The sequence below is a fragment of the Lissotriton vulgaris genome, chromosome 8, assembly GCF_964263255.1.
Source record: "Lissotriton vulgaris chromosome 8, aLisVul1.2, whole genome shotgun sequence".
Lineage (NCBI taxonomy): Eukaryota > Metazoa > Chordata > Amphibia > Caudata > Salamandridae > Lissotriton > Lissotriton vulgaris.
The window spans coordinates 1,286,169,521-1,286,190,286 of record NC_141696.1 but is presented as its reverse complement, the minus strand read 5'-3'; the positions used below and the strand labels follow the sequence as shown (position 1 = coordinate 1,286,190,286).

Here is a 20,766-nt window from a genome sequence, read left to right as displayed (position 1 = left end):
ACTATTAGACCATTAGCATATGTATTTTCCAAAATGTAATGCTGCTCCAAGTGTTATCTAACTACTCCTAGTATGTGTCACAGGGTTTGAGTATGTACAGAGGGGCTGAGCACCTGGATTGTCTGCCTTTCCAGCCCTGAAAGCAACTCACTCAGCCCTCCCTCCCTCACAGCTCACTGTGCCTCAGTCAAAACAGGAGTTCCTCTATCCACGTTTGTTCTAGGGTGCCTATCAAAACCACTTAAGATTAACTCTATTATTAAAGCAGTGGCGCACTCGCATCACTATCCCACCTTCAGTTCTGTGGGGAACACAACCTACCACCTACCTAGGGTTGCAGGATAGAATATTTCACACTATTACATCTGGCTTTCACCAGGGCCAGTTGAGGAACTGGGTCAAGCGATAGAGTAAGTGGGTGGAGCCATATGCAGTGGGTGGGCCTCCTAAAAAAATTGGAGCACCTGCACTTAATATTTTACAAACTAAGCACTGGCAGCACAGCTTTTCCAACCCATGAAAAGGACTGTTGTCAGTAGAGTACCTCCACGGTAGAAAGGTATTTACATTTGTTAACTTTATGTCCCTGTAAGGGCATTAAATGTGTTTTGTTTACTCAAATGGCTTATTAGATGCAGGTTGCCTGTAGGTAAATTGGTTTAAATCAGTGGGATAAAGTTAGGACATTACCTGTAGGGATTAGAAGATGATATTAAATTTACATGTATGGTATTGGAGCATGTTGATATTTATCTTTCTAAATTAAAATGTTCTGTTATGTGTATTTGTTTAGCGCACTATTGTTTACAAGGCTATCCTGGCACTGAACAGGCGTGTGTCGATAGCTCTGCCTAGGATAGGTGGGTTAATTAAAAATCCAGGTCTTCAGCTTCTTGCAGAACTAAAGAAGGTTTAGGAGTGATGTATGAGAACACCTGTCCCCATGTTCTGGTTTTGTGAATGAGTGGGGTGTGTGCCAGTAGGAATCCTGTAGGGTGAAGATGTCTGGGTGGTTGGTGGAAGGAGTTGGGACTATTCAGGCAGGTGGGGCCTAAGTTGTGTAGTTCTGTGCACTTGTGTGGAGTTTGAAACAAGTGCGTTTGTGTATAGGGAGCTGGTAGCCCCCTGAGGTGAGATGGGAGTTGAGTTCTTTGTGGGAGGTTGTGAAGGAGTCTGGCTGCCGAGTTCTGGATGGTTTGTAGTGTTTTGGTCGGTTTCTTGGTGATGCTTCGTAGAAGGAGTTCTCGTAGTCCAACTTGCTGGTGACTAGAGTTTTTTGGGGTGTTGCTAGGGAGCCATTTGTATATCTTTCTCAGCATCTTCAGGGCGTTGAAGCAAAATGCAGTGACAGCGTTGACTTGTATGGTCATGTCCAGTTTTCTGTTGATGTTTCTGATGTTCATGGCATGGGTGTTGGGAGTTTGGGGTGGATCCAAGTTCGGTTAGCCACCAATTGGAGTCCCATTGCTAGGTCTTGCCAAATATTACTACTTATGTCTTGTCGGTGTTGAGCTTGAGACAATTGGCGGTCAACCAAATAGCGACATCAGTCCTGCTGGTAGTGAACTTGTTTCTTATGTTGGGGGTGTTCCCAGAGAGGGAGAGTATGAGTTGCGTGTCATCAGCATAGGAGAGAATGTTTGTTGGGTGCGTCAATGACACTGGCCAGAGGGTTCATGTATGCAGTGAAGAGGGTGGGGCTGATAGATGAACCTTCAGGCACCCCGCAGATGAGTTTGGCGGCTTCCGGGAAGTAAGGCGTAAGCTGGTAACTTGTGCTCTCTGCATTAAGAAGGAGCAGATTCAGTGGAATGCAGGGACTGTGATGCCAATCCGGTGGGTGTACCTGACGAGGATGGGGTCTGAGACCATGTCTGGTGCCGCAGAGAGGTCCAGGAGAATGAGGGCTTCTGTGTGTCCTCTGTCAAGGATCATGCGCAATGTGTTCCGTTTCTGTACTGTGATTGGGCCTGAATCCAGACTGTGTGGCGTCAAAGAGCTGGTGGTCGCTGAGTAGTCAGTTGATTAGTTTCTCCAAGAACTTATCGGGTATGGCCAGAAGGAGATGATGGGCCTGTAGTTGAAGAGGGTGGCTGGGTCAGTGGTTGGTTTCTTGAGCAAGGGTGCCACTATGGCATGTTTCCTGTTTCCTGGGAATGTTGCTCAGTGGGTGGAGGAATCGAGGATGGGTGTTAGTGCTTTGCTGATCATTAGAAGTCATTTGGTGAGGGCATGGCAGGACCAGGGCCCGATAGGACCCCAAAGTAGATGTTCTGGATATTAGCAAGTATGTTACTCTTTAAACTAACATTAAAAAGCTTTTTTCTATGATGTTTACTTCAGCATTTGAACATAAGTGACACTGTTTTTTTTTTTTTGTTTTTTTTTTAAGACGTTTATTATTGTTCAAAAGTGCAGTACATATAGCAAAGCCTACAACCCTGTGGGCCGGCTGCAACAAGTCGGTGGATCGTTGGGGCAAAGGTTTACAGGGGAAGGCGTTCTGCAGTTTTTTACTCGCCTTCTGGTGTGCTAAACCACGGGTATTTTTATTCATATCAGTCTTGTTCAGCACACAATCATCTCTATAAGTGACGTCTCATTTTACATTTTTACTATAAATAAACCTTTAACTCTGCAAACAAAACAAAGCAGTTCGCATCGGCGTGTCCCAGTGTTTCTGTTGTGGCAGCGCTGCGCCGTGTCCCTTCGGCATGCATAGCACCAATGACCCTTTGAACGGTGCAATGTGCACTGAGAGTGTGTTAGTGGAGCGGGGGTCAATGGTGTGCATGTGCAGATAGCTGTAGAGCTGGTGAGGGACAGACTTGGTGAGCGGTAGCGCCTCACCGACTGTCGGCTCAGTGTGCGATGTGTGCGGCAAACAGATGGAATGCCCTAGTTGTAGTTGCGGCGGACGCTGCCCGGGCTCGCTGCCGAGTGCTCGGCTAGTAGCATCCTTCTATCGTTGTGTGATAGTGGGTATAGTTGCAGCTGGGAAGAACAGGAGTCCGAAACCGTAAACGTGGGAGTATGGAAGGGGTAAAGAAGAGGGGGGGGGGGGAGTGTACTCGTGGGGGCGGTGTCAGGGGTGTGGTGCTGAGGGCAAGAGTCGGGTCAGTGTACGTTAGAGAGCCCTCGTGTGGGTGGCTGGCTGTGTCCGTGACCTGCGCGTCTAAGGGCCGGTGTTACTCTCTGGGGGGGGTGCGATGTGCAGCCCTGCCTATGGTGCCGTCACCCCTGGGGCGCCCGCCCGTCTCAGCTGTCTCTGCGATGACACTGTTTTGTTTATGGCTGCTTTGGTTTATTCAGTATTTAATTAGCAATTTTAGATCATTAAAGTAAAAATGTGAATTCATTAATTTTTTCTTATTTCTTTGTTTCAGGATAGTCTCTTTGTCTATTCTTTTAACCCTGTGATCGGCATGAATAAACTTTTCATTCGATTGACTGACGCCCCTAAAGCTAAGGTAAGCTTAATACCGGTTAATACTAAAGCAGCTTAATAATCGGAGTATATATTATGATGCTGTGCTATTCCAAATGATCAATTTTCTTTTCATCTCACAAAACCCTACAAAAAACAAAAAAAGTATTTCTTTATTATTATGAACATTTAATAGAAGAATCTATTTTTCTGATTATTACTGAGGTGCTTCCTTCATAACGCCCGCCGAGCTGTGCTTTCAGGCCATATGCTATCCTAGAACCCTGCACGTCTGGAAAAAAAAATATTTGAACTGAGTAGGAACAATTACTAAAGTACAATTGAGAGCACAACATGGGGGCTCCTGCAGGGATAAGTCAAAACATTTTTACAGTGAGCATTTACTTTAGAAAAATTCTGGTCCAAGTAATTCCACAACAGTTGTGTTGGAGGGAGAGTAAAGACTAAGTACAGCATTTGTGATTTTTCTTGTTGCCATTTGGCCCACATTATAGCCTATTTAAGGTCAGCAAAATCCTTCAACAGGGCCTACATAGTGTGCAAAAAAAATGCTTCAGGTTTGGGCATTTAAAGATTATCTAGAGCTAAAGGCAGTAAGCACTAGTGTACATTTATGCTTGTCTTATGTGCCCATAGTCGGAAGACATTGGCACAAAACATATTTGCCTAACCACGCACAAAGCACTACTCTTCTACTACCGATCCATCTACCATTTTTAGGTCTAGCCTAGCGAACGCAGCGCATGCGTTGCTTCGCCTTGGCGAGACTATAGTTGTCGGTTTGGTGCGCGAAGGGAGACAAAACCATGTACGTGCACGGACAAGTGATGTACAAGTGCATGGCGTCTCCTCTCTTCCTCAAACGCTCCCACTGCGCGCTCACACACTCCCACTGCGCGCTTACGCGCTCCCAGAGCGCGCTTGATTCAGCTTTTAGTTTCACTGTGCGCTGCAACTATACAAGGCAGACGTGCTTGTTTAAGCTTCTCTCTAGCCACCCACTCAAAATATCTGTGACCTTCTGCTTTAAGCCCCCATGCTCGCCACCGTACCTTTCTGTAGCCACCATCCTTCGAACCCCTCACTCCCCCACTATCAGTACGTGCTCTCCGAGAATCCCCCGGGTACCCCGCTGCTCTGTCTACAGCCCCCTCTTTTGACCCCCATGCCCTCACCTGCATTTGTAGCCTCCGTCCTTGGAGACCCCCTAACTCCCTTCTTCTTTCTGCCCCCTGCCCTCTTTACGTCATGTTATAGAAGCATCCATCCATGAACCCCGTTCAGATTTGTGGAAGCCCCCCCCCCCCCCCTTTTCCTACAGTGAGTTGCCCGACAGGAATTCTTCTGTCCAATGTCTTAATATTTCACCCGATACAGATGTCACCGTATCCTCCATCGAACAGATTCAGGCTGTCTGACACCCCCAATTCCCCCCTCCCGTCCCCCCCCCAAAACAACCTGTCCCCGTTTGGTTGATTAAATGAGCTGATGCGCGCGCCCTCCACGAACAGCAGCACTTCTCAACCCCTCCCGCACCACCTGCAACCTGTGAAATTTGTACCCACAAAGAATATTCAATCAAGTCTATTGTTAACTGAAAAGTTGTCTCTTGTTTGATTTTTTTTTCCAGGCGACCCCTGGGTGAAGTATACTATAAAGGAAGGATGGCTGGGTGATAATTGCGCAAGGTTGTGAGACAATCTGAATTCGAAGTACAAATAGCTCAAAGGAAAAGGAGACGGTCATCCACCATCAACCAAAAAGTATAGAAAGACTTATACCATATACAACCAAAAAACAAATATATCCTGAGCTTTCAGCAACAGTAAATGGAGTCCTTAGTAAATCAAGGTCGAGACAATCTTCTTATCTTCATTTATTATATAGCACTTCTTCATAGGCAATCCTAGCCGCCAACTCGTGTTTCGTCTTTAGTGGTATAAGCCACTTGTGATTGACCACTTTCATACATAAGAATCTGCTGTTACGATTAGGTGAGTGCTTAGTTATGACATCCTACTTTTTCCTTTCTCTCTTTTTTTTAACACTTTCTAACGATGGGTACTACAAGTTTAGTACCAACACGTTCACTTCAAGAGTTGTTTTATCACTATATCACAATTTTGACTTAGTGAGCACTTTATATTCTTCCCCTGTTATATATAATTCTTTTCTCTCCTATAAAGAAAGGGAGAGTAAACTCACATCGCACACTGGTGACTGGTGATGTAAATTTATCTTATCTAACTCTCCACCTATTAAAACCAATTGAGTTGAGTTTTGGCACCGACAAGTTTATTTCTTCTATATGAAGCTGTGGTCTGGGCCTTTTGGTTCAATGCATTGTCTATTTTAGAAGAATATTAGCCACTTTGTCCACTTAACTCTGAGGAAATAAACAGACTTGTCTTGTTTATGTCTCTGTTTTTTATACTGTTGTTTTGTTGACTTTTTCTGATTGTATGTATTATGATATTCTAGCCGTGAGGAAGACTGTGGCTTATACCACTAAAGACGAAACACGTGTTGGCGGCTAGGATTGCCTAAGAAGAAGGGCTATGTAATAAATGAAGATAAGATTGTCTCGACATTGATTTACTAAGGACTCTATTTACTGTTGCTGCAAGCTCAGGATATATTCGTTTTTTGACCCCCTGCTGAAGCCTCATACATCACCTGGTGAAAGCTATAGAAAAGCCAAGAATTAGCCCCTAAATCGGATATTGATCAGAAACCGACGCACTCCTGTGCTCGGAGAGGAGAGAGGGCTGCAGCGGATTCCTGGTGCAGGCCGGATGGGGCTGGGGAGGTGGTGATAAGCTGCAGCCCAGTGGAAGACCCTAACCTGCCTCTTGTAGGGCTGGAGAGGGGCCCCCACCGCAGCACCCACCAGGCCTCCTGCAGGGAGAGTGTCTGGCAGCACCCACATGCCCTCCTGCAGAGTGTGAGCAGCAGCACCCACCTGCCATCCTGCAGGGTGGGTGAGCCGCAACACCCACCTTAACTCCTGCAGAGAGTGTGAGCAGCAGCACCCATCTGACCTCCTCCAGGGTGGATTAGCTGCAGCACCCACCTGCCCTCCTGCAGAGAGGGTGAGTAGCAGCACCCATCTGCCCTCCTGCAGGGTGGATGAGCTGCAGCAACCACCTGCCCTCCTGCAGAGAGTGTGAGCAGCAGCACCCATCTGCCCTCCTGCAGGGTCGGTGAGCCGCAACACCCACCTGCCCTCCTGCAGGGAGAGCAACTGGCAGCACCCACATGCCCTCCTGCAGAGAGTGTGAGCACCAGCACCCACTGGTCTTGTAGTTACACGAGTTTAAGCTATTGGCATTGTAAATGACAATGCCTTTTATTAATGTTTTTAAAACAAAAATAAAAGGCCTTGTTATTTGCAATGTCAGTAGCTCAAACTCGTGTAAATGCGAGACCTATTGCATTGCAAATGCTTGTTATAAATGAGACGTCAGAACAGAAATTCCTGATTCATGGAAATTGCCTAGATAAACCCAGGAGTTGCTTTTTCAGTGTTGTAATCTGACCAGTTAATTGAGTAACATGGCCAACCATCACCTGATATATTATGGAGTGTAGAATCCAAAATAGGATTTGCCTTTTTCTCTAAAACCTCTAGTTGAACTATATGCAAGGAAGGGTTACAAATTATAAGCAACTGGAGCCTTAACCCTTTCTTTTTGTACCTGCTGCTCACCTACAGAAAAAATATTTGTGTTGACCCTCGCAAACTGCACACATTGTGTGGGGGAACGTATGTCTAAATGTTTTCAACACCATCTCCAAATCAGCCAATCAGGCCAACAGAGGTCTGTTACCTGATTCATTTAGTCTGCAGATATTGAAAATGTTTGCCTGTGATAGTTTTGGCTGATCAGCTAACGTGGGAAACATGCTTTCTGGCAAACTCTCATGACCAATTCCCTAAATTGCTGAAATGGCAGCCCGAAAGCAATCCTCTGATACTAAGAGATGCCTGGTCAGAGACGACAAGTGATGGAAAACCATTTCCTATTTCTGGTTTGAAAGACAACTGGGATCGAGATGTGAAGCAAGCTGAGAGCAATACCCTAGCACCCGCCAGCTTTGATATGGCATCAAAGTGCAGCCTACAAAGATAACATGGTGAATCTGCAGTCTAGCTGTCCCTGCTGGGGCTGATGGCGCTTGCCCACTCCTGGTGGTGAATTGGATGGAAAACAAATGCTGTGCGCCCACACCCACCTCTTGTGATCCTGAATTCCTGTGGAAACCACCTGGCTTGAATGATAAAGTTACTTACATTCTATAAAGAGCCTTCTGGTGAATACTCTGTGTACCTGCTGATTCCTCGTCATTTAAATATTCCCAGGCATCTAATGGACCTGGAAACGTGTGTCATAGATCTCTTCCTTTGGTAGGTATTATTGGCTCTATCTTAGCACTGGAAGGGTTGCAGGTATGACATCTCTGGAACCCGAGAGTGCCTCTTTAGCTCACTGGTGTTAGTTCCTTGACCATTTTTCCTTAGATACAGAGACTATGGTAGCATCAATCTGAATGTGTAGTGCAACAAACAGTCAGAACTTTAATAATAATTTTGATCTATGACCATGCTTCAAAACAAAAGAAGTGGGTGGGATCGGTGAGGAATCGGCGAGTAGATAATAGTATCTGTAGGAAGCTGGCTCTGTATATGTTATGCCACTAGGTGGGTATACCGTGCATAGAGTCCAGAGATTCCCCAAAAGTGTACCGGGCTCGATGCAAACCTAAGATGCTCTATTAGTGGTAGTGTGGTTGAGCAGCCATAGGCCTATCACAGAGGAGTGCAAGAAGTTTATTGCAAAACATAGGAGTAAGCTGTTCCTAAGGGGGAGGACAGGAAAAGGAGGGAAAGGAGCTGGGTGTGAAGTCCAGGCGCTAGATAGAGAGTGCCTAGTAACCCTGGGAGTGCTCCAATAAGGAGCAAGGGCCCTCACACACCCCAAGGGGTGTCATGCTTAATCATAGGGCAGCTCCTCGTTGAGCCAGCGCTGCAATGCCCAACTGGCCCAGCAGGGGTCTCTTTGCCGGAGTTCTATTCTGGTTGGTTGCTGTCGTGAAGCTAGGTGTTATGGGGGAGCATGTGTGTTGTGAGTAGAAGTGAAAAAAAGTGCTTGTGATCTAAAAATGGCCAAGATTTATTAGACCGGTCAGCAGCGGAAGAGGGACAAATGAAAAGATGTAGCCTTGCGGCTAGAGCGGTCAACCTCAGACCTGGTGAACTGGGTTCGAGTCTCTGCAAACGACACTCAACATCTTGTGATTCTGGGCGAATCACTTAATCTCCCCATGCCATACAAAAATGGATGTGATATTCTGTAACGAAACTGGTGCTCATGTAAAGCGCTCTGATACCAGATGTCTCGGGTCTAGTTTGTGCTATATAAGGAAAGACAAGAACATTATACAGGACTTGGCTGGATAGACAGCAGTGCTTCCAACACTCGCTGCCCACCTGAATGATGTTATAAACTGGGGAGCATTACATTTGGTGTTATAGTACAAACATTGAAACATTGGTTCCTCGATAATAGAAGTGCATTGGGATCCTTGTTGACTTGAAAGGATGTTGTATGTGATCAGGGCACAACTATTGTGAAGCAATATAATGTGTATCTACACGAAGGCACATCTAGTTAAACATATCTGGAAATGTAGCAAACTAAAATAAATATTAGGGAGGGGGTTGAAAATCAATTCATTGTCCGACATTAAAATCATAAAGTTTACATCAATAATACATTCAGAACTTGACACCAGTCACTCAAAAAAACAGTAATTAGCAACCCAATCCGGGTTGAGAATTCGACGATTGACAACAGTTTGTTTATTTTCCTTCTTTTTTGTTTTGTGTGTTCTTTAAGGGGCATGTACTGTTTAAACATGTTAAATCTAAAAGTGATATTAGAAAATAGCGAAAAAGAGAAAGTTGTGATGGACAATAAAAAAGGTAATAAGTGAAAACAATGTGCAATGCTACAAATATAGGAAAGCAAGGTACGCAGTTCAGCTAATTTGAACTGTTACACCAGAATCTCCAAATGCTGCAAGTGTGTGGTTGGAACTCTATGCTTGGATGTGTAGAACCATGGGAGGAATTGCTAAACAGCTTGAAATTTAAGATCTGAAAGAAACAGGTTAGTATTAGATTCCTTACCTTAGAATATCCCCAGGCATCAGACTGGATCCGGAAATTTTTGCGTAGCAATACCCATGCGCGTCGTTAGGCGCCGTCTCTGGCTCCGCGTCCGTCGTCGGCGTCATCTGCGCTGGAATAACGTCGTCGGAGTACTTAGACGCCGCCCATGCGCGCTACTTTTTTCCGCGCCAGCTAGCGCAGATCCGGAGAAGCTCTACCCCTTAGTCACTTTTTTACTAAAACTTTTTTGATCATTTTTGATCTTCTTTGAGTCGTTCTCGATTCTTCAGGTGCCGGTAGGGATGCCCGGGTTCAAACCCTGCTCGAAGTGTAGTCGACTGATGTCAAATACCGACCCCCATCGCCGGTGTCTGCAATGCCTAGGCCTCGACCACGACAACCGTTCCTGTTCCGACTGTCGAGCCCTGACGTCGGAGGCTAGGCGGGAGCGGTCCCGCAAGCGACTCGAGCTCCGACAGTCGGCCCCGCGCCATTCGAGGTCCCGGTCTCCGGAAGTCGGCATCGGTCTTCTGGTTCCTCCTCAGGTAAGAGGCATGAGAGGTCGGAGCGGCGTCATCGCTCCTCCGACCGCCCCCGACGCTCGCCAGACGCGGCCGGGGTTTTGGGTGGCACCACCCACGCGGCTCCGCAGAAGTCGCTAGCGCCGCATCCTGCCGCACACCTTCGGATCCCTGAGCAAGATGCGACGCGGGAGGAGATCGAGCAGTACCTCATGGCCATGAGGTCGCTCTCTTCTCCACCGGGCCCCACGGCGCCTTCGGGCCCAGTGGGTCCGGCTCCAGGGCCTAGTGGGTCGGGTGCTTCGGCACCGACGCCGCCGGCGACTTCCGGATCCGGGTCGACCTTATGACCTCGCCGGCGCCGTCCCCGGGGGTGTCACCACCGGCGCCGACTTCGGTCGATGCCGGCCCCAGTCCTTCTATCGATCCCGTTCAGCCGTCGACACGGCCCCGTTGGGCGCCGTACGAGACAGCTATGGGTACATTCTACTTTAACGAACGGGCCCCGATTGTTGATCCTGGCTACCAGGCATTGGGTGACGAAGAGGACTGGGAGGGGTCTGAGGACCCTCTGACACGGGAGTGTCAGGACCAAACGGACTGGACAGTGGAGCTTGGGGAGGCCAGCGGCCTGGATCTCTCTCCAGACACTGGTTTTGTCTCCCCTCCTACCGTGGCTACGGAGGAGGGGGCAGCCTATAGCGTAGTACTGATGCGGGCGGCTAAGGCCTTAATTAGCAAAAGAATACAAAGTTCCCCCGGGAAAACTAAAGAGGTATGTGTGTGTAAATATGGGAACAGAGCAGAAGCAGGGAACGGGGTGTTCCCTTGTTGGAACTAGAAGACCTCACACACCCAGGAACCTAGGTGTCATGCTTCATCATTGGTCTCTTGCTCCTCGTCAGACTGACGCTGCAATGTCCGACAGGCGCCGTAGGCGCACTTTGTTGGAGATCTTTTGTTCCAGCCAATGGTTTGAGTGCGTGTAAGGGGTCTGGTGAAGGTGTAGTCGTGAGGGAATAGTGAGATTAAAAGAAGTTGAGTCAGTCCACAAGGGACTTTATTCACGTGGCTGACTCCCTTAGTTAAAATGGTGGGAGGGGAGATTGGAACTGTGAGGGGCACAGTGGGCTAACTCAACCCTCTAAATAGGTCGACATGTTTCTTGCCTAACTGGCAACTCTTCAGGACCTCGGGTGCTAGGTGCTACACAGTTAGAAAAATACACAATAAAATAAAGGAGATAGATACAACCTCACTGGGTCAATCAGGGAGCAGGCCAAGTGGTCCTGCTCTAGAGGGGAGACCTAAAAGAAATGTGTAGAAGTAAGCCAGGTGCATTGACAGTGGCATTATCTCAACAGTAATAGGTCACCACAGTACTCCATAGAACACACATACACAACATTAAGACAAGGATATATCCAAGATTACACATAGTGGGCGACTCAAAGTAGTTCGTCCATAGCTAAAGCATTAGTAGTGTAACAGTGAGTCAAAACATTTTCATCTTTTCACATGATTAAATGAAGAGGTTATCACAAAGTAACGGATGATTGGGCTAGTGCTTACCCTAAGAGTAACCCTAATGGGCCCGCAGTCTGTTCCCGTGGGGCTGCTCGTTAAGGTAAGGTACCTGTAAGAGAGGAACAGGTACAGGCACACAGATAGTGTACTGTGTGTAAAGTATGGCATGTAAAGGGAACAAATAAGAGGCCTGGGTTATACATGGACCAAAGGCGAGGCTGTATGGTAATGAATAAGCCTCTGGGATAATTGGCCCAGGGCGGCTCGTTGTTGTTCCCGCCTCTACCTCTCAGGCAACTGTAGTTGGCGTACATGGGGTCCCCCCATCAAACCAATAGATGGGCAAAAGGTGAGAGAGAAGAGCAACCATGCTCCACACAGGGGAGAACGTGTCAACCTTATCCATGAAGGACAAAGGGACCATCTCAGCTCGGAATCTTAGCTCTCCAAACAATCCCCCCCAGCCCGATCCATGGTAATCAGGTGGGGCCAAGCCGTTGACAAACCATCATATTGCGGGTAAAAGGTATCAATGAGGGCACGAGGTAACTTGAGAAATGCCCTCGAGGTAGGAGTTTAGGGTTTCACCAACAAAACTCGATGAGGTAGCCATAACCACACAATGGCAGTCTCGACTGCACAAAGACGATCGCACCGCTTACCTGTAGCATGAACAGCCTGGGTGTGAAACCTACCCCCACGCAAGGCGCCCCATCGGTGGCGCGGAACAGCTGGTACCGGTTCGCGACGGCAACCGGGATTAAATACCAAGTCCCGCACTTCCACGTAGTGAAGCCCCGTCAGTGGGCGTGGCCCCCGCACTCCTGTCTGCGCATGCGCGGGATCAGTGGACGCGTGCAATGCCAGGTTACCGCTGTTGATGGTTGTGAACGCGGCGGCCATCTTAGCAGGGGGTGGATTTTAACGGAAGGAGTACCCGCCCCACTGTGCGAGGGGATACTTCCTTAATTAAATAATCAGGCTGATAATGATGCGACCCCTGTAGTCCTACTCTCGTTATATAAGAGTGAGTGAGAGAAGGTAAAGACTATAACGGAAAGGTCAGGACGATCATGAAACTGAGAGCGTATCGTCACAGGCTACCAGTGATATTGGTTGGTAAGTTGTGGTAGCCATATTGGCACAGGAGTTGGCCTAGGCAGATACAAAGGTGTCCATTCTTGAGTACATCAAAGTATTACACTTCATTATATCGGGAGTATGAGTGCGTTACCCCCAGAGACCCTTAATGAGGATCAGAAGTAGTGAGAAAAATCCAATGAGTGTAATAAAGTTTAGGCTTGTACTGTCATAGCAGTGTGTTGTTCATGTAATAGTTTGAGAGTCAGATATTGTTCACAGCAAGGACCACAAGACAGGGTTAGGACATGGCAGCCAGTGGATGGTAATTATAGAAAACCCAGGTGGTTCATCTAGCAAGTAATGTCCACGGGACAGAATCATTCAGACCCAGGGTGTCTAACTGAAGGCGATGTATCCATCGCTGTTCGATTCTGAACAGGGCTTGTTGTGTAATAGAGGGGTGGGACTCAAGTACCAGCCATTTGATATTGTCAGCTTGGTGGCCATGTTGGACATAATGTTCATAGAGTCTGGTGTGGGATTTTGAGCAACGAATGTTGCTCTTATGTTCCATGATTCTTAGTTTGACTTGCCTCATGGTCATGCCAATGTAGTTTTTTCCACAGGGGCAGGTAAGTAAGTAAATACATCTGGAACTGTTACAGTTTGTTTGTTTATTCATGTGCCAGGTGAAGGTACCTGAAAGTTTAATGTCTTTGCATTGTATTGTCTGTTGGCATACGACACAGCCCCCGCAAGGATAGTGACCCACTGCTGGTGGAAGCCTCCACAGGGTACTCTGGCTGGTGGTAGTTTGTTTTTTGGGGCGTGTGTGAATAAGAGAATCTTTCAGATTGGCCGTGCGCTTGAAGGCAAAGCGGGGGCGCGGGATGTCAAGGTCCCCTGTGTTCAGGAATCCCCGGTGTTTATTAACAGTTTTTTTCAGGAATGCAGAATTCTTTGTAAAACCAGTCACGCAGGTGATCACGCCATCAGGTTCTTTTTGGCGTGTAACCAGTAAGGCCTCTCTGGGGTTATTGAGGGCTCTTTTGCGCGAGTTGTGGACCAGTCTTGTGAGATACCCTCTACCTTACGCTCCCCTCAGCGGCCGTGAGGACTAATCTCCTCACCGAGGTCCTCAAACCCCAGTCAAGCTCGGTCGAGCCTCTGCTGCCGTTCAATGAGGCCTTATCTGACGTTCTGTTGGGCACCTGGTCCAAGCCCGCCTCAGGACAGCCTGTGGACAGGAACGTGGCCAGACGCTACCGCCCGGCTCCGGGTGACCCAAGCTTCCTGTCAACCCATCCAACCCCCGAGAGCCTGATTTTCCAGGCCTCTAACTCCCAGACCGCGTTCCCGTCGGCCCCTCCCGACAGGAAATCCAAGAGGTTTGAACAATTTGGCAGGAAAGTGTTCTCGTCCCTTAGTCTGGGACTGCGGTCAGTCAACACCGCATGCCTCTTGGGCCGCTACACCCACACCCTGTAGGACACGGTTGCGGACGTGCTGCCACAATGCCCTGAGGAGGTCAGGGCTAAACTCGCCCAAGCCCTAGTGGAGGGTCTAGATGCGGCACGGTACTCTATCTGGTGCGGACTGGATACCACCGATACACTAGGCAGAGCGATGGCCACGACAGTGGCGGTCCGACGCCACGCCTGGTTACGGTGCGCCAATTTTTCGGCCGATGTCCAGGCTACACTTCTGGACATGCCGTTTGATGGCCGTCGCCTGTTTGGCGACCAGGCAGACCACGCGCTTGAGCGCTTTAAGGACTCCAGGGCTACGGCCAAGTCCTTGGGCCTCTCGGCCCCTCGCCAGCAAATGGGTTCCTTTCGCTCCTTTCGTGGCCAAGGAAGGGGCGTCCCCACATGGACCGCCAGCCACACGCTGCAACAGAATCTTCAGCGCGGTGGCAGCCGTGGAAACCGCCGGGGAGGCGGTCGGGGTCAAAGGCGAGGCCAGTCCGCACCCGCTCCCGCAGCATCCGCCTCAAAACCTTCCTAGTCTGAGTTTTCAGGCCCATGTGACGCCAGTGGGGGGCAGGGTCCGCCATCACCTCTTCCACTGGCGCACAGTCACATCGGACAGGTGGGTGCTGCAAATCGTCCGAAGGGGCTACTCCCTCCCCTTCGAGGCGACCCCTCCAGCCATGCCACCGCAGTACCACTGCGTGTCGGGGGACCACTTGCGACTTCTGCAGGAGGAAGTTACAGCCCTCTTGGCCAAGGGGGCCATCGAGCGCGTTCCTGTGCCAGAAGTAGGGTGTGGTTGCTACTCCCACTACTTTCTTTTACCCAAGAAGGGCAAAGGGGGCCTACGCCCTATCTTGGACCTACGGAACGTCAACGGCTTCCTCCGGAAGGAGAAGTTCAAGATGTTGACTTTGGCTCAGGTATTGGCTGCCCTAGACCCGCAAGACTGGATGGTAGCGTTGGACTTGCAGGACGCCTACTTTCACATCCCCGTCCTGCCGGCCCACCGGCGTTACCTGCGGTTCACGGTAGGCCTTGAGCACTTTCAGTTCACCGTGCTCCCCTTCGGCCTTACCAGTGCCCCACGGGTGTTCACGAAAGTGATGGCGGTGGTCGCAGCTCATCTGCGCAGGTTAGGGATTTCAGTCTTCCCCTACCTCGACGACTGGTTGTTGAAGGCGGGCTCGCCCCAAACAGTCGTCAACCACCTCCAGATTACGGCGGATCTCCTGCACCTGCTGGGGTTTTCCATCAACGTGCCGAAATCACACATGTGCCCCTCCCAAAAGCTCCTCTTCATTGGAGCTGTTCTCGACTCGGCGCAGTTTCCGGTTTATCCTCCCGAGCAGCGAGTCCGGGATATTCAGGCTCCGATCTTTCAGCCATTATCCCGGGTTTCGGTCAGGTTGACGCTGCGGCTCCTGGGGCTGAATGCTTCCTGCATCCTTCTGGTGCATCACGCCCGGTGGCGGATGCGGGCTCTGCAGTCGGACCTGAAGTTTCAGTGGGTCCAGCATCAGGGAAACCTGTCCGACCATGTCCTGATCTCGGAGGGCACTGCGAGACTGCTGCAGTGGTGGCTCACGGACCGCGATTGGGTCAACGGCAGATCCCTCTCCCTTCCCCAACCGGAGCACGTGGTTGTGACGGACGCGTCCCTCTAGGGCTGGGGAGGCCACATGGGAGAGGCGGAGATCAGAGGCCTCTGGTCTCCGGCGGAGTCCCAGCTCCATATCAACCTTCTGGAGCTGCGGGCGATTCGTCTAGCACTGAAGGCATTCCTCCCCTCTGTCCGAGGGAGTGCAGTGCAGGTGTTCACGGACAACACCACCGCCATGTGGTACTGCAACAAACAGGGCGGTGTGGGGTCCTGGACCCTCTGTCAAGAGGCTCTGCGGCTCTGGCAGAGTGCTGGCACATCAGGGCGTGACCCTGGTGGTTCACCACCTGGCAGGTTCGCTGAACGCCAGGGCGGACAAACTCATCAGACGGTGCTCGATGGATCACGAATGGCGTCTGAATTCGGACGTGGCGCAAGGCATCTTTCTGCAGTGGGGAGAGCCTTGGTTAGATCTATTCGCCACCGAAGAGAATGCGCAATGTCATCAGTTCTGCGCGTTGGAATTTCCAAGGCGGCACTCGCTCGGCGACGCATTTCGTTGCGAGTGGAGTTGCGGTCTGTTACACGCCTTTCCGCCTATACCACTTCTGCCCAGAGTGCTGAAGAAGATCAGGCGCGACCGGGCCCAAGTCATCCTTGTGGCTCCGGACTGGGCTCGAAGGTTCTGGTATCCCGAGCTACTCAATATGTCAGTCGGTCCCCCGATCCGTCTGCCTCTTCAGGAGGACCTTCTGTTGCAGCAGCAGGGGACGGTCCTCCACCCGAACCTGTCCAGTCTCCACCTCCATGCTTGGAGATTGAGCGGCGGCAGTTGAGGCCCTTTGACTTGCCTCCTGAAGTTTGTAATGTTATTCTGGCAGCCAGGCGTCCCTCCACTAAGTCGGTATACGCCTGCCGGTGGAACAAATTTGTGGCATGGTGCACAGCAAAGGCTGTGGATCCCCTTTCTGCCCCTCTTTCTGAAGTTCTTCTTTTCTTTCTTTCTCTTGCCCAGCAGGGCTTGGCTCTGGGAACTATCAAGGGCTACCTTTCTGCCCTTTCAGCCTTCCTAAGGCTGCATGATCAACCTTCTTTGTTCAAGTCCTCTATAGTAACTCGTTTTCTGAAGCTTTCCTGATGTGCGCTCCCTTTGAGCCGCTTCACTCTTGTCCTCTAGGTCTTCTCACCTTGAAGACGGCTTTCCTGGTTGCCATCACCTCTGCCAGGAGAGTGAGTGTGCTCCAGGCTCTATCTTGCAAACCCCCTTTCCTGTCTGTGCATCCGGACAAAGTGGTGCTGCGTACAAAACCATCTTTCCTGCCCAAGGTAGTCTCTGCTTTCCACATCTGGCAGTCCATCACTTTGCCCTCCTTCTTCCCGCCTCCGCATCCTTCAAAGGATGAAGAGCGGCTCCATCGTCTGGACCCAAAACGTGCGCTTTCATTTTATATGGATCGCACACGCCAGTTCCGGGTGGATGACCAACTCTTTGTTGGCTACGTGGGTGCGAAGAAAGGACGGGCGGTGCATAAGCGGACCATCTCTCGGTGGGTCGTTCTATGCATCAAGGCGTGCTACTCCTTGGCTAGAAAGGAGCCTCCAGTTGGGCTGCGAGCCCATTCCAGTCTGGCCACGGCGGCTACTACTGCCCTGGATCGGGGAGTCCCCCTGCAGGACATTTGCCAGGCGGCTACGTTGGCCTCGCTGTACACCTTTGCGAGGCACTACTGCCTGGATAGTCAAGTCCGGAGGGATGGCTTCTTTGGCCGTTCCGTCCTCCAGGACTTTCTGGTGTGAGTATTGGTTCGCAGACCCACCACCGGGGTTGGTCTTGCTGGGGTATCTATTCTAAGGTAAGGAATCTAATACTAACCTGTTTCTTTCAGATGAACAAGTTACTTACCTTCAGTAACGATATATCTGTAAGAAACAGTAGTTAGTATTAGATTCCTTACCGCCCCACCTATCCTCCCCGTTCTGCGAACTGATACCTAGGGTTAAGGTCACCCCCTTTCAGGGCCCTAGTTTCATGGCACCAGTGTTGGTTCTAGCATGGCTCTGCGTATCTGGCACGGAAAAGCTGTGTCTAAGAACTGACGTCAGCGCGCATGGGCGGCGCCTAAGTACTCCGATGACGCCATTCCGGTGCAGACGACGCCGACGACGGACGCGGAGCCAGAGACGACGCCTAACGACGCGCAGGGGTATTGCTACGCAAAAATTTCCGGATCCAGTCTGACGCCTGGGGATATTCAAAGGTAAGGAATCTGTAATGTAATGTATGTGGCCTTGTAAAGCGCACTGCTGCCCTGAGGCGTCGTGGGGCTGTAGACCGCTGGGGAACCCGTCCTGGCTATCCCTGTGAGATGGTCCCTACTGGGTATCTCCAAGGTGAAACCAGGCATCCCCGGCGAATGTGGGGGGCCGTTGTAGAGATGAGGCAAGCTAATGCCCAGAGTTGCCGAGTGTGATCCCTGGTTAGAGTAGGCACCGAAGCGAGAATTATCGAGTCCGCTGACCCTGGTCCACGACCCTGCCGCGTCGGGAATTGAACCCTAGTCCCGGGCCGTTCTCTGCTTTCGGGTCTGCCGCCTCTAACCAGTGAGCCACACCAATCTAATACTAACTACTGTTTCTTACAGATATATCGTTACCGAAGGTAAGTAACTTGTTCGATTCGGTTAAAAGAGAGACATGTCCGTTTGAGTGGATGTGGAGAAATGCCTAAGCCATATAATTTCAGGGAACATGGGTGAGGTTCAATCGTTTTATTGGGATTACAGAATATTATTGCAAGTTCATAAACTATTTTACCAAGATGGTGTATCCTTTGAGGAGCATGAATAAAAGTGAAAGTTATTTATGGAAGCATTAAGAGGTCGGAATTTGTGGTCACAGTTTTGTGGTGGCAAAAAGCTGGTGTGTTTGTGTTAAGAGCACTGAGTGAAAAATATTCTGTCATTGATAGAGAAATTGGGGGATGACACTTCAATATTGTAAAGGGCTATTCCACATTAGAAAAGGATAGATCAAAAGTCATACAATTGCTGTTTTCCTGTACTTGTTCCAAGAGGGCTACAATCAGGATTTTGGGGCAATTAGAAGATACGAGTGATTTCAATTTTGAAATGAAATATTGGTCTGACTTGAAAGATAAGCCTGAAGATGGGTAATTGCATTTGCCAGCGGTTGAAAAGGGTGAAACTGGTAGGATTTCAATGTGCCAGTGATGTGTGTGGGTGAAGAAGCAGTTGACGGAAAAGAGTGGAAACAGGCAATTTAATTCTAGTCAAAGGATGGCCTGATAGATTTAAAATAGATATGCTTTCGTGGGATTCTACCAAGTAGAAGAGACTTTGTAGAGAGAAGTAAAAGCTGTTCCTTCAAATTGATAAATCTAGCTCATGAATGTCGCATGGGTAGAAGCCCAAGAAAGTGAAAAATGAAGCATTACAGTTGTACTGGTAACCAACTGCATGGGTAGTAAAGTTGAAGATGTGGTGAGAAATTGTTTGCAATGTGCTGCTTGTGATTAGACCACAGAAGATAGAAAACTCAATGGAAGCAAATTGCAGTACCTGAGAAACCTTGGTACATCTAGGTGCTAGGTATAATGGACCATTTGAGTCCTTTCCATTGAGTGAGACATATATTCTTAGTCAGGTAGACTCTTTCTTATTAAATTAGTCTCCGATATCTGCCTGCGGTAGATAGCAGGGTGTAACTGAATTTGTAAAAGATGAGTTTCCCAAGGTGAAAATAAGTGGCATACAATAATTAAGAAAATACAGAATTGAACGTATATTTTGCTTTGTTTAACTTATTTGTAATATTGACTGTAAAAAGCAGTTATTTGGCTGTGTATTTATCTTTTGAGGAAAATTTGTCCACTTTTTGGTAGCCAGCTGAAGACATACATTATCATGTGGCATGCAGCTGCTCCTGGCATTGTATGGAATAGCTTTGATCTTAAACATCTAACCAAGTAGCAAGGGGACAACAAACATTGTTTATTGGGTCCTCTGTGATCCAGTAATGACTATTACATTCCCCTGTTGGCATTCATCATCCCTGCTAATAGCAATGATAGAGTCCGGCAGTAGTAGAAACCGAAGACACCAAAAATAGCAGAGCCATGTATGGCCTTTAGATGTCACGCCACAGGTGTCTGAGATGCTCCAAAGCAACTGAAAGTGTTTACGCCTTTGATAACCAGAACATGTTTGCACTAAATTAATACGAGATAATAATTGCTGGGTGTACAGTGTGGATGTTGGGCTGGATATAGGTGCCCTGCCGGCCTACACGACATGTGCACTGTAAGGGGCAGCAGTAATCCAGGATTCAGCTGTGTACAGGATAGCAAGATTCAGTACACAGCGCGAGCTGGTGGCAAAATAAAATGGCTATTTAGGAGGAGCCTACCCTGTTTTAGCGGCTGTGCAACATTACTTAAAGTTGAAAAGGGGGGGGGGGGAAAGCGCTATGACGCTGACGATGCTGGCCGCATCATAGTTTTTTGTGTTTTTTTTTTACTTTAAGTAATTTTACATGCTCAACTGTGGAGCAGCTGTAAACATTGACAAATCCAATAGATTTTGCCTAGGCAAAACCTCTTGGCTTTAACAATGCTTGTTTTAGAGAAGGAGGCAACTCTATCAGTGCCCTGTCGGGAACAGGCGAATGCTTGCTCCCTTCTAATGGAGAGAGAGGCTGGGCTCAGCATTGAGAGCAATTGAGTAGCATCCTCTCCTGACGGAGATCTGTGAATATAGTACATTGATTTAAGGTTTCTGCTGTAGAGAAAAGAGTAACTGGCAGGTCACATGCTTGCATTGGAGTGAGGTAGATCACTGGGTTAATGCCACTAGTACGGCGATTTGTGTGTAACTGGGAGTCACATGGCAAATCTTCATATGGTAGCTTAGCAAACTAAT

The 20,766-nt window shown here is 49.0% G+C and overlaps 1 protein-coding gene across 1 annotated transcript in view; it reads left to right on the top strand.

The window, feature by feature from the left end:
* Positions 1–20,766, top strand: part of MPHOSPH8 (M-phase phosphoprotein 8) — a 284,316-nt gene that overhangs the window by 260,606 nt on the left and 2,944 nt on the right. Inside the window, exon 13 of the mRNA XM_086935216.1 lies at positions 3,387–3,470. Within this exon, the coding sequence (XP_086791342.1) occupies positions 3,387–3,470 (84 nt within the window). The remainder of the gene's footprint in view (positions 1–3,386; positions 3,471–20,766) is intronic.